Source organism: Zootoca vivipara, chromosome 6 (genome assembly GCF_963506605.1).
Source record: "Zootoca vivipara chromosome 6, rZooViv1.1, whole genome shotgun sequence".
In the NCBI taxonomy this organism is placed as follows: Eukaryota; Metazoa; Chordata; class Lepidosauria; order Squamata; family Lacertidae; genus Zootoca; species Zootoca vivipara.
In genome coordinates, this window is record NC_083281.1 from 36313360 (window position 1) to 36327853 (window position 14494).

At 45.5% G+C, this 14494-nt stretch overlaps 1 protein-coding gene across 2 annotated transcripts in view; it reads right to left on the reverse strand.

The window, feature by feature from the left end:
- MAN1C1 (mannosidase alpha class 1C member 1) overlaps positions 1 to 13898 on the reverse strand; it is a 139550-nt gene extending 125652 nt beyond the window's left edge. The window contains exon 1 of one of the 2 annotated variants that reach the window (XM_035118282.2): positions 11184 to 13898. In XM_035118282.2, coding sequence (XP_034974173.2) covers positions 11184 to 11807 — 624 coding nt within the window. In that variant the 5' untranslated portion in view covers positions 11808 to 13898. The other variant, XM_060275795.1, reaches the window with a different exon arrangement.
- Positions 13899 to 14494: the final 596 nt, after the last annotated feature.

Here is a 14494-nt window from a genome sequence, read left to right on the forward strand (position 1 = left end):
TTATTTATCATAAGACAAGCTGCATCTTTGCAAGAAAAACGCAATAGGGTTGCTTTTTTAAAAAAAGCTAAACCAGGGTAATAAAATAAGGAAGCAACAACAAATTGCACAAAAGCAAAAAAAAGTTTGCATTTAGAATGAGAGGAAGTTCAATGACAGGAATTGGCATGGCAAAGTACAACTGAACTACAGCTAAAGGGGATGCAGGAAGCAACTTTCACATGCACAGCAACTTTCCATCCTGTGCACTCATGGCAAAATAAACCTTCACACCACACTTCGTAAGAGACATACTTTTTCCTACAGGGCAACTATCTTTGTGTAGCAAAACCACATGTGATCCAATCTATTTTAGTAAAGAAAATTCTAACTGGTCTCCAAGGTAGCCTAGAACGTTAAGTGCTCACTTTGAACAGAACTGTGAGTTGCAAGATACACAGAGCTGCTATATAGGACATTTCTATAGTTAAGTCACTTCTTTTCCAAGAAGTAAAAAAACTTGACCCATGTCCCTACATCTTCCATGTTCTTTATTTCCCCATTCATCCTGCTTTGCACCATTGGCAATAAATCTTCTTTATCCTGCTTGCTATTTACCATTTGTTCTGACGTTCCATGTGTTCTTACGTTCCATGTGAGCCTTCTTCCCTTAGGGGTTCCCCAGCTGGTTCCTTCCACCATTCCTCTGTGTCCAACCAGTTCCTGTCACTGCCTTGTCTTGCTGCCCTCTGGAGCCAGCTGTTTTGCTTGGCTACTCAAAACAGGTTCCCCCATCCAAAGAAGCTGCAGGAATGACTCATAAATAGACAAGAATATGAAGTATTGTGGCTATCAGTCAAAAGAAGATTCTGCACAGAGGACACAGAACAAAAACAAATATACTCCTCATTCCCAGTGTCAAATAATTGATTGTCAAACACTAATGCAATCCTTATGACTAGGCCTCAGAAAACTGAAGGGGACCATATCTGTTCTTTTCCCTATTGGTCTCTTTCACCCCTACCCCACCATCCTGTCAAGCCAACAAGACATCACAAAAGAAGCCTCTTCTGCCTCGTCCATTACTAGCAAAACTGTCTGCTCAATTCCAACAGCACAACACTTTATTACTGCTTACAATGACACAAGAGGCAGGAATGAAACTGCTTGAGTTTTCCAGATCTCTGGTTGTGCTTTCCAAAGAAGGCAGCCTTAGGGGGGTGGGGCAAGACCGCCAATCATGTTGACTTGCAATTCAAGCGAATTCGATCTGAAAAAAATCATTGTGAACGTTAATAGAGAATCCCACTATGTAATTTTTACGGTCACAAGCAGACAGCAGATTTTGAACATTAATCACTAGTATTTGGCACTTGTTAAAAATTAGATTTTCTCTGAAACTATGCACTACTGATCAATTATATGACAGCCAGCTTCCAGAGACACATTTAGGAGATGAATTATCCTATATTTGTTTGACGCTTTTAAAAGAAAACAAAGCAGTACTGCAGATACTGCTGAGGTGAGTTTTACTATTTTCTTACCTCTAAGAAGCATCAAGCAACTGTCAGAAGTAACACAGCTCATCTTAGGCAATTCTCTAAATGGGTACTAACCTTCTACAGTAGGGAAATATAGTGAAGATAAATTATTACTTCTCGGGTATGGAGCAAAAGTCGGTGGTTTGAATCCCCACGATGGGGTGAGCTCCCGTTGTTCGGTCCCTGCTCCTGCCAACCTAGCAGTTCGAAAGCACGTCAAAGTGCAAGTAGATAAATAGGTAGCGCTCTGGCGGGAAGGTAAACGGCATTTCCGTGCGCTGCTCTGGTTCGCCAGAAGCAGCTTCGTCATGCTGGCCACATGACCCAGAAGCTGTCTGCGGACAAACGCCGGCTCCCTCGGCCTATAGAGCGAGATGAGCACTGCAACCCCAGAGTCTTCCGCGACTGGACCTAACGGTCAGGGGGTACCTGTAACTTTAGTGGTAAGGAGTAGGACTGAACAATTATTTGAGTTTGGATCTGCATAGAATGGAATAGTCTTTTTAAACTAAGACCAGCCCAGGGGTACAGTTTCACATGGATGAAATCACAGCTTGAAATGGAATGACAGAGAATCAATAACTTCTTGACCCACCTGTCTTTCATCCTGTGAAATGTTACTGTGCACATCACAGGCAGATCATCATTTCTGGTGACCAGGGCTCATGTTTCCAAAGAGAAACAGTGACACAAGATAACCAGGAAGAGTGCTTAGCTGACACACTGAAATTCTTTGTTTGGAACTTTGGAAAAGGGGAAGAGAAAAGCCTTAGGCAAATCACCGCTTCTGGGGCAGAATGAATTCAAAGAGTTGTTGCAAGGGTCATCTAGATAAATATGTAAAAGGCTTCTGAATATTGAAATGCTGTGTAAATCAATGGAAATGAGCATATGAAGTTCTCTTATGCCAATTCAGACTATTGGTCCATGTGGCCTAGTGTCTGACAGCTCTCCAGGTCTGATGGACACAATTCTGCTCCCTATGATCCTTTATTGGAGTTGCCAGGGATTGAGTATGTGAATTCTTTGTGCGCTCTATGACAAAGTACATCTCCTCTCCTTGATGTTCTGAAATTTCACCAGGTATGGTCCACAACCTTTCAAACAGAGCTGCATGATTATAAGGGCCAGAAACTTGTCTGAAGGAAGGAAGGAAGGAAGGAAGGAAGGAAGGAAGGAAGGAAGGAAGGAAGGAAGGAAGGAAGGAAGGAAACATACATACCCAGAAGCTGAATTCTGTGCCTGATATTGCCATTTCTACACAACTCTGATTCTCCTACTACGTTAAAATCATGGCTATAATATATTCACTTTTTAAAAACACTAACAGCTGTCTGTATTGAACTGCAGCTTGTAGCCCCCTATGGTTTATCATTTGTGCAGCTGTGGATCATTATGTGCAAACCAATGTACAGAAAGTTTCCCCAAAAGCAACTTTCCAAATTAATAAAGTGCAAAGTACCCCCTCCTGTGGCCAAATATGAAGCCCAGGAATTGCCTTGGCAAATTGTATTCCAGGGGAAAATTGTATTCCAGGGAACTTGGGGGTCCTTGAAAGTTTATCAAAGTTCCTCAGTGATGTTATAACAGTATTCCTCAAAGACTCCTTGCTACCTCTGCCAATCTTTCTTGACAATTTGCAGCAGAAGGAGAACATCACTTATGTTCTTTATTGACACTGATCAGCGGACCAGTAGCAAGGCACAATAGAACTGCCCAGATCCCCACATGAACAGAGCACATCAAAATCCTGCACAATACACCGGCAGGTGCTCAGGGATTCCTCAACTGGCAAATCAACATAGAAGGGTTTGGCACAGAGCAAGTTCCCTGAAAGCAAAAGCTTCAACAATCGCTGTCAATAGCAAGCCAGCTGCAGAGCCCCTAATAGGACATGCACACAAGAACTCTACAACCTTTGCTGATGGTACACTGTACTCCTCACATCAAAACTGGAAAAAAGTGTATTGAAAAGTGCAAAAGATCTCCAGAACTTGTTAGTGTATAGAAATGATGCCCAGGCTGATAGAAGGCCAAGAGTATAGGAGTGGGACCCTACAGGGACAATCCCCAGAAAGGCACTGCATGAATAAACATTTTGGACCATGAGCCATGTTAAAGAAGCTGCCTCTGAGTAACAGCTTTATTCTTTAAAAGAACCAAAGATCAACAAGCACAATGCTTACAGGATTAATTTTCCTCAGAGAGAGAAAGGCTCTTCGTTCACATACACCTACTCTATATATCAGGTGTGAGATACTTTTGGCCCTCCAGATGTTGCTGAACTACAACTTCCATCATCCCTGGCCATCAGGTATTCTCACTAGGGCTGATGGGAGCTGTAGTTCAGCAACTTCGCTCCACATGCCTGCCATACATGGAAGTCAGGTGGACCTATCTGTAAAAGGGCTGTCACTACTGAGAAAGTTCTACATCTTGTAACCATCTGCAAATGTTTCAGGAAGCAGAGGACACTTTACAGCAGGCCCTCTTCTGGGAATGCTAGAGGGAGGAGGCTGTCTGAAACCTGGAACTAGCCTACCTGGGCCCTATTTCTACAATCATTTACTCCTGCAACTCACCTCATCCTCAGATTGGTTACATTTTCAAGACTTGGGGGGGGGGGGTAAGTCAATAAAGGGTTTAAGGTCTCTCAATTCCACTTTCTTTCTTTTGAGATACAAGATTTCATGACAACTCCAATAATTATTTTTTTATGAATAAACTGAATGGCCCAACTGTTGTCCCTGGAATTCCTTGAACTTATCAAGGTTTTTTCCTGAAGCAACCACGTTTGCAACCTGATGGTGTTGACAAATACCTGAACCCTTCCCTAAATCAGTATAGGACTGAGTGGCCCAAGAGCATTAAACAGTGCTGTGGTTGTTTAACCCATTATCCAGCAACAAACCTAGGCTTAGAACTAAATGTAAACACAGCAAGAAACAGCAGATAATCCCAAATACATTAACTACCTGGGACCCAAATATCTAAAAGATACTTCCCAATATTATCTCAGGTCCTATTATCAGCAGGGGAGGCCCTGTTAATCGTGCCACTGATCTGAGACAGGGCCTTCTTGGTGACGGTTCCCTGTTTGTAGAATGCCCTCCCTGGTAAGGTACCTCAGTCTTCTTCATTAATTACTTTCACAAGGAAGTTAAACACCCAGGCATTTTAGAGTAAAAGAAGCAGATCCTGACAACCTTGAAAAGAAGAGTTGTGAGGATATGTGACTGTTTTTACATGTTTTTAGATCTTATTATTGCTTTAAATGGGTTTTTATTATATTTTAAATTGTCCTGTTCTACTGCTTGGCAGTTGACGACCCTGAGTTCCTGCGGGAAGAAGGGAAGATAGAATTTTTATTTTAAAAAATTAATAAAATAAAATTTCTATATGGTACACATTCGTAAATTCTGACTTGTCAACATGCACACCCAACTTTAAATATACACGTAAACATTTCAGGGGCATATTTTTAAAAACAAAACAAAAAAGATAAAAAGAGTTAAGCATTGCTAACTTGCATTTGAAAATGTTCCAGATTCATTACTCCCCTCTCCTTGTTCTGATTCTTAAAAGTCTATTAAAAGAATTATCTGGAAATTAAAGTCACAAACCAATTCATTGCAGAAGAACTTCTGGCAAAAGCATTTTCATGTGTCTATTGCCTAAGAAACAACTTACACAGCAGTTTGACACACCATCCAACAACTTTCAGTGTCTTCTCAGCAACTCCCTAAAATTGCATAACACTAATAAATCAACAGATGCTATCTATCCTAAAGGTTGACACAGAGTTCTATCGCCTTCTCTTTCCTGCAAAGATTTTCACTATTTTTTAATACATTTTTATCTTTACCCCAATGTTCCATTTCCTTCCTCTGGTCCTTACAATTGCTGAAAACTCAGCTTTTTATCTTTAACTAGCCTCTTTTCCTGTTTTGCACAGTTACCGTACCTCCCTAGTCCAACAGCTGAAAAGATGACAAATGAAATTCTTTTAAAACAACATGCATGACTTTTACGTTGAATTTGAGTACATGATGTATCTGAAAAGTAAGTCTTAAGAATTCAAACACAACTCAGCAAAAGCTTTTCTGATTCAGAAGGCTTTTCAGGAACAAACAATTGATCTGCTTGTTTATATATTGAACGTTTGCTGCTGCTTTCGTATTTTATTGCTTAGAACTGGGGTGTGATGTGCTCCAACTGGTTTTACTGGATTTTTTAAATTGTAAGCCACTCAAGGATTTGGTTAAAACCAGAATGATAGAATGTGACATTTGGAGATTATTTAAAATACCACAGTCCCATTAATTAACCCATACATTATTTCAATGTATCCAGAATATAGCCTATGTTACACCAAATTCTGTTACTGCAGCAGAGTACGGTAACAATCAGGTCAGTTTCTAGGACAGAAGCTGCATCTTTGTCCCCACTAGAAATCTTCCCAAAGGGTTGATTCCAGATGAATTTGTCTGGATCTGGGGCAGGAAAGGCATCAACTTTAGACCTCTACTTAGCGAGTCACACCTGTAAGCAACTTCTGTACAACCAAGCTTACTTCTGATCTGCTCCTATGCTACAATAACTTGAAAAGAAAACACAACAAGTCCCTACTTCCTCTCTTTTTTCTGGTGTAGAAAAGAGATGTAACACTTTCTACAAGCAGGACTCGCATTCTGCACCCATCCACAAAAGAAACCAAGGCTGCCTTTTCCCTTCAAGAAATGGCCACATGCAAACTCCCCAGAAGCACCTCTGGTTTTCAAGTCTGTGTTAAGGCTGTACTGAATATACATCAGCTACAGGTTTTCTGCAACAAAATGTACTAACAAAACAGAGGAAAGTGGGAGGGGGGAATGAGCTACCGTACTTGGAAAGAACGGGGGTGGGAATCCATTTATTCATTAACACTGCTTTCAAAGCTACCTCTTAACAGACAGCAATGTAGGCCCTTTATTTTAGGTGCCAAGTAATCACAGATGCAGAGATGCTAGCTCTTCTGAATCAGGTGAAGCACTTTTGCAGCCTTGCATAGATTACTCTTAATTTATGAAGAAATAATCATGTTGGACATGATTGTACATTAGAAATTGCTAGAGATGCATGCTTAGGGAAAATTCACACGTAGCCTTGGTTTCATGATCCAAGTGCCACTAACTTAGAGGTGCTTTACTCATTTATTCAACCTGTTTGTATGTGCTGGCTTGTATAAAGCAATGCTACTGTGGTTAAGAGAAACTCTTGTACCAGCATGCTCTAGGCCTCAGAAGCTTGCAATGCAGCGAGAAACAAATGAGAAGCCTTAACTCCCAAGTGTCGAAGAAACCAAGGCGGCAGGGAGGGGGGCAGCAGTCCTCTTTCAATTCCCTGCTGCTAACAACAGTCCAACAGGCAGGCAGAGCTAATCTCAACTATGCCTGGGACTGTAAGGAAAAATGAGCACCCTGGGTACATTTCGTCTAGTTGCCTGGCAGAGAAATTAGAATTTTATTGTTAGTGCACTGCTTTCTTTGCAAGACTTGATCAAAAACCTCAGAATCAGAAATAATATTTTATATTGTATATCTTAAAAAAAACAATTTAAAAGGTGTGTTGCGACCATGATTTGTCACCCTGGATTTTATTCTACTACTGTACATTTAGACTTTCCTCCCTGTTTGATGGGGGAACTGATCCAGAGAATTAATGCTCGCACCATTTCATCTCTGTGCTTTATGAATTAGCATCTGTTGCCAACCTCAGGTTTGCTCCAAGCCAGCAGAGTCAAAGGATCCCAAGTACTGCATTGAATCTATAGCTTGTTGGTTAACTAGGTCACCCTTTTGCAAAGCTGCTAGCCAGTCCTTTATGCAAGCACTGCGGGCACTGGGCCAAATCTCTGTCCTCAGTTACACGTGTGAAACCCACCGTGACAAGCGAGATTGTTCAGAGTCCAACACAGACACATGGTGGAATCTGGTCTATTATTTTCCTTGTGTCTCATCAAATGTTGGGTGCCAACATACTATACAAAGGGAGAGAGGCCACAGTGGGTCAAACACAAGTGCTTCCCATGGGCTTTTATCTATGTCTGTTCTGTTGCCTATAACACTGGAAATCGAGGGTTGCTTTAACCAGAAATGGCATGTACCTTGGTAGCGTGGACATGTGCCAAAATGACATTTCCTTTTGAGAAAATGGGTTTTGCCACAAATACAGGTTCTCACTGGTGATCAAGTTCAGGGCCAGGTGTCCCCCGTCCCCCCCCTGCTCCAGTTCAAAGGAGCTAGCAAGACATTTCTGACTTTTCCTACATGTGCACTACAGCTGTGTGTCCTGCCTTTGGCAGAGGTGCAAACTGTTCATCCCCACCCTCTGCTGAGGAGTGGTAGTCCACTAATCTCCTACCTAATGTGAGTCACACCAGCAGCATTATTTTTGTTATGAGAAAGCAAGAGGAGAAAGGGTAAAGGTAGAAACACGTGCAGTTAAAAACAAAACAAAATACAGGAGTGGGTCCCATGTGCCAAGCTGCGGTTAATGATGAGTTCAAGGTCTAAAAAGGTTGAAACAGGTCTTAGAGAGGCTGATGTAATCTTATCGTTAGGCGAAAGGTTCACTTTGGACTTGGGATGACCTTCTGGGCCTCTTCACCCTATCTATTTCAAACACTTCATCAAGTTTTGGTTTCATGCATCTCAATTGACCAAACTTCCACCATTTCCCAAGAGCCATTTCAATTTCTACAGTGTTTCCCCCGAACATCCAACCAGAGAGTCTCTTTACTCAGTTTCATCTTATTGTGTCCTGCTACCAGCTTATTAGAATTCCTTCAAATCTGCTCTATGAGAAAGCAAAGAGGAGAGATGCAGGGCACATGCACTTTCAAAGGGTTGAGTGCAAAGTCAGCTCCAGAAAAGGAATCTCAATCTGGTATTGAAGAGAAGGAAGTAGAAGTAGATGGGTGGCAGAAGCAGGGATGGATGAAACCACAGGAAAGGTACTTGAAAAGCCAGAATGATCAGTAGAAAAAATGCAATACAAGTAAGAATAATGGGGGGATGTTGGTGAAACACACACACAGGGATCCTGGTGAAACATGAACTGAAGGAGGGCCAAACCAATATAACAGACTAGCTATAGCTGTATCCAGATAACTTTCAAAAAGCCGATAATATATAAACTGGGCAAGTATTTCTATTTTAACAGCTTCTGTCATGCTAATTTCTGGTTAAATAGGTTTAGCAGGCTTTTGTTGTGTTTCAAAAGCCTGCAAAGCGTGTTTCACTAGGAACAAATAACAGAATTTAAAAAGACATGTGTGCATCATAAGCTCTACTATATTACCTGAAAAACTGTTATTTGTACACAAGACAGCATGAGATAACAAAGAATTGACAAAAATACAAAAATGAGCAGCAACGTTGAAGGGGTTCACCAACCAAAAGTGAGAAGGGATTAGTTCATATTGTGTATTAATATGGTACATGAAGTTTTGAAATGAGAGTAGGAGAACAAAAGAAGCAAAATATGAGAGAGTGCATTTTTGTGTACCATACCCATATATGATACACAATGCATTGTGTAACATATGGGAATTATATTTATTTCTTCTTTATATGTCATACTTCTAGTGCTTACACATCACTCAGCTTCAACAGCATGCTTAAAAAAATATTTATGCAACATCTGCATCCTTTATCACACATACACAAACAACCTGTACACTACTGTAGTCAATTCCTAGAAACAAAATATATTATTGTACAAAGGTTTGACTTGAGGTTGCTGTTTGTGTGTTTAATATTATGTATATATAACATTGTATCATGAAAAAGGATGTGTAATGGAAAACACTTGGGTAATGAATGCTGGGATGGTGGGGGGAGATAAGGGGAAGTGAAGAAAGTAATTAAGTCTGTAGTATCCTAAACACACTTACTGGAGTCCAAGCTTTATTAAATAGTGTGGCACTTACTTCTAAATAAGCATGCATAAGGGCTGGTACTGCAGGGCTACACTCTTATGCAGGGTTACAGGGAGAAAATCCCAGAGTGGTGGGGCTTACATGTGAGTAAACAACATGCATAGAAGCAGCTAAAAGGGAGCATGAAGAAGCAGCAAATTGAGAAGGCATGAAAGAGTAACTGAAAATGCCATTGAGAGCAAAAATAGAAGGTAAGTCAGAAAAAGAGAAAGAGTGGTTAAGCGGAAACATGAGGGGTGAGGAATGAAGGGTAGTGTGAGAAAGGAATAAGGCAGTCAAGAAATGCTGAGTGCAAGGAAGGAATTGGGAACATGGAAAAGGTGAGTGGACAACAGGAGCATTAATGGGCAGTAAACAGAAGCCTAAAGGGGCAATGGAGTGAAAGGGAAGGGGAGGATGATGATGATGATGATGATAAAAGCACAATACTCAAGATAAGATGTAGATGCTTACATGCCTTTTGCAAGCCACTTCACAATTTTAACAGCTATGCATTACAACCCCATGTTGCACACACTCTCTAGAACCTGTAGTCTTCAACATGTTTTAAATCACATACATACAGAAACACACTGCACAGAGCTTCAGGGATCCCCAGCTCTTCAGCATACATCTTCATGGTTGAAAAACCAATGTGTGTCCCCACTTCAAATATGATGGCATTAGCGGGCCAACAGACACAACACAGGTCTGCAGCACATTACCTGTTAAGGTCACATCTGAAGTTCTCCCAAGTTATATGCTTTACAGCACAATATGCTTTACATGCATCCCTCCAAGTTTTAATGGGGCTTACTTACTCCCAGATAAGTGGATTTAAGACTGCAGTCTCAAGCTGGTATGTTGTTCCCACCCTTTCAACACATGCTTATGAGGCAAAGTGAGGAACTCTAATCCATGTAGACTATTGTGAAGACAGAGCAACTAAATTCCAGATTAATTCTGAATGCATTCAAAAGATGAGATGGAGGTGTGGGGACAGAGGGGAGCTGTGAGAGGTAACCAAAGGGGTTAAGGAAGAGGACACTACACAGTACTAAATTAAGGTGGAATGTATTTGAGCCAGGGTTCAGCCCTGCAACCTATTTCCAGTGTGCAAAAGGTGCAGCCCTGATGGAAAACCATACCTCTGAACATAGTCATCCCTGTCTATGGCAAGGGTAGCCAACATGGTGCCCTCAAGGTGTGAACTTCAATTCCCATCTGCTTCAGCCAGCATGACCAATGGTCAGGGATGATGGGAGTTGTATCTTGACAGCCCCATATCGACTACCCTCATCTATGACACATTTTACAGCACTGGTCTTCAACTGGTGGGTCACTGCCCTGTCCAGGGGGGGGTCGCAAGGGGAGCAGTACCACCATAATTATATATGGGGAAAGATTAAGAAATGGGTCCCCATGCGCATGCTTGGGTGAAAAGTGGGTCCTGGGTCTGAAAAGGTTGAAGATACCTGATATAGAGCATGTAGGCTCTTTGGGGCAGGAATCTGTCATTTCTCAGGCACTCTACAGAAAGGACCGTTCCCATTGATAGCATCTTAATTAATGAAGTAGTCAACGGAAATTAAATACTGAAGGTGGCAAAACCTGAGGAAAGGCTTGGGAGGGAAAAGATGCCAAGAGAAAGAGTGTGTTTGTGTGTGGAGAGCAGGGAGATGGATAAGTGCCTCCTCACTCACCTCCTTGAGCTTCAGGCGCCGGAGTCGGTTCTCGGGGTCCTCGGTGCCGCCTTTCCTCCTTCCCAGCACCGGGTGGCGGAGGCTGCGTCGGAAGACCTCGTAGTCGAAGCGAAACGGGGCTCTCGTCTGCCGGAGCGGGGCCGTGCTGCCGGGGCCGCTTACCGATCCCGCCGCCTTCTTCTCCCCGGGCGGCCCCTGGCGGTGGAGCAGGCTGAGGCGCTCTCGGCGGGAGGAAGTGGCGGCGGCTGTTTCCATCACCACCGCCGCCTGCGCGGAGGGGAGTTTGGGGTCCCTGAGGCGACGAGGCGGCTGCGGGGCGGCGGCTGCGTCGGGCGGGCTGGAACCGGCATGGCGGCGACCAGGGTCGGCCCCGGGCGGCGGTGGCGGTGGCGACGTGAGGCTGCGGAGCCCGTCCAGGTCCCCGCCCGCGTCACCGGCGCCCCCTCGGCGGGGCAAGAAGAGGCGCTTGAAGCGGGAAGAGTCCGGCAGCAGGAAGAGGGCCCCGAAGCAGAGCGTGAGCAGGCCCGAGAGGAAGAGCAGGAAGAGGAACTTCTGCGGCAACCGCAGACCCAGCGCCGACGGCGGCCAGCCCGGCATACCCGGCAGCTTCCGCAGCAGCAGCATGGGCTCCGTAAGGCCCGGCACCAGCGGCGGCGAAGCCACCCCGGATCGAAGCCACCGGACACGGCGCGAGGAGGCTGAGAGGGCGGCAGCAGCGGCAGCAACCCCAGCGGGGCTTCAGACAGGCGACCCGAGCAACCTGCCGGACGGGATCAAAGGGCGGGTGGTTGGGATCAGCTGTCTCAAGAGGAGAGGAGAGAGCTATATGCTTAATAAAAATGCGCGCCCTGCTCCGTTGAGTGGATCCATCCACAGACTTTAAAAATAAAAATCCCGGTTATAATAATGATGATGATGGGTGGTGGTGTAGGAGTGTGAAAATGCGCGCTTCTCCCGAGCTAGAGTTAAAAATTGGCTTTCTTCGAGAAAGGACACGTGTCTCAGTCTAGACTAGACACCCCAGGAACAGAGACAGAGCGGGGCCCACCCGGGCGCGCTTCTTGTCCCTGGGAGAAGTTGCAGCAGCTGCTCCGGTTTGCTCTTCCAGCTGGGCAAGAAGTTGAGGAGTTGCTTGACGAGATGCTCAGCGGAGACACGCAGGGAGAGATAAGCAGCCTCCTCTTCCTGCCTGCCCTCCTGCCGCCTCTTCGCGCACACGCTTGTAAGAGGAGTTTCCCCTTCTGGCACTGAGGCTACGGCCGAGGCATCGCTGCCTCCTTAGGGGTCCTGAGACAGCAGATGGAGGCAGCCCTGGCCAGACAGAAAGGGAGGGGGGGTATCTGGAGGATCTTTATTTTTCTTTCCCTTTACTTCGTCCACGCCTTGCTCCTACTCCCTCCTTGCGTACTGCTGCTACTATTAAGCACCAGGGGTGCTGTTCTCTGTCTGGTTCAGGGGCAGATCCGGATGGGTGATGGGTTCATGATGCAGCATTTCTGCAAGGGAAAGGAGCAGGAGCTTGGCGCGCTCTGCACAAGGGAGCTGTTGCGCACGCGGGGCGCGATCGGCTTGTCCCAAGCGCGGCGTTGTATGCAAGCCCCCCTCCGTCCTTCTCCTCTCTCCATCCACTTCAGTCTGGCCTCTCTCGCTCGCTCTTTTCCCGGACGGACTCACCATCAGCTTTCGTCTGTTGCAAGCCGCATCCTCGAGGCTTCCCAGATCGGGTTCTTCTGGCAATAATCGGCCGGCTGTTTAGGGAAAAGCCGAACGTTCATCTCCTCCTCCTCCTCCCTCCAAAAAGAAAAAAGAAAAGGGGAGGATCTACAGGGCCAGAGGAGGGGTTTGGATGGGGCGGAGGGAATAAAAGAAAAAAGGGGGAATCAAACTATCGCTAATATCCCTCTTGTTCGTCTCTAGGCAAGGCTTCGTGGGAATCTCCTCCCTAGCTTGCAAGCAAATGCACCTAATGCAGAGTAATTTCTTTTTTTAAGAAAACATCGTCGGGTAGCTGTTTGCTTTCTTTCTTCTCGTTTTATGACCATCTGGCAAACTGCATCCCGACTTTCGTGGCTCCTCCTTCCTTCTCCTCCCCAGAGAAGAAACGATTCACAACTTTTTCTTCCTTGTTCATTGGATGGAAGCAACTGTCTCTTTAAAAAAAAAGCCTCGAGAGAATACACTAGAGATCCACAGCTCTAATCGGAGATCCACACTTCGGTTTGAGAAAGCGAGAGGATGGGAGGGAAATTGTGCATTTCATTATTGGGCTGGGCGGACAGTTAGCTGCCTGAGCTCCCAGCCCCAATCTCTCTCTTTGCCCTTCAGGCACTGAAGTCTCTGAAATCGCTGCCTCCCTTCTGGTCTTGCTATTGTCTGTGCACAGATGTTGGGAAAGCGGAGAGAAAAGGCTGCTTCTGCCTTTGCTCGCTTCTTACTGCCAATGGGTCTAAGTGCCCACTAAATAAGGCTGATGCCAGGCGAGCTCCCCAGAGGCAGCGGGCCTCTCTCGCGCTGCCCATCCAAGAATTACAGGTTCTGTGCCTCCCTCCTCCTAATTGCACCAGGCTCATCAAACGCAATTACAGCCCTGCCGAAGCGGCTGCCAGCTCGCATCTTTCCTGGAGATCCAAACAGCGCTGCTGGCCAGCCTTGGACTGCACTTACAGCTGCCCCCTCCGCAGCTCGGCTCTTACTGCGACAGCAGCAGCTCCTGCTCCAGCCGGCCCCGCCTCCGCGCGTGGGCCCCGCCTGGCTCGCCCACCCTCCCCCTCGCAGGCCACGCCCCCTCCCAGCGGTTGATGTTCCACTCGAGAGGAAGAGAGAACGCGCGCGTCGCCGCCGCTGCCTAGTTTTGGCGCGCGCTTCTCCCCCCTCTTCCCGCCTCCCCTCACACTATTGGACCGCTATGTGTGGCTACTCCCCTACTGATTGGCGCACCAGGACTATCGCTCAAGCACGAGCTCCCTCTCGTTATTGTTTACCACAGGGGCCGGCTGGAGCTTCTCCGACTCGTACGTTATTGGTTGGCAAGCTATTTCCGTTCTGATTGGCTTGAGATGCTTCAGATCGTTGGAGAGGGCGGCGGAGCGTTACGCGGGGGTGGGAGCGGGTGGGAGTCTTGTGAAGGAGGCAGACACGTGTTGGGGCGTGCCATTTTTTTTCTCATGTAAGAGCCGCATTTCTAATAAACAGCAGAGTCTGGTTTCGCCTTAAAGGCTGACACATGTCCTATGGGATACGATTTCCAGAACTAACCCTAACCCTAAGCTTGTTAGTCCATTTCCTCCTAGTCCACAATGGCTAATTATGTC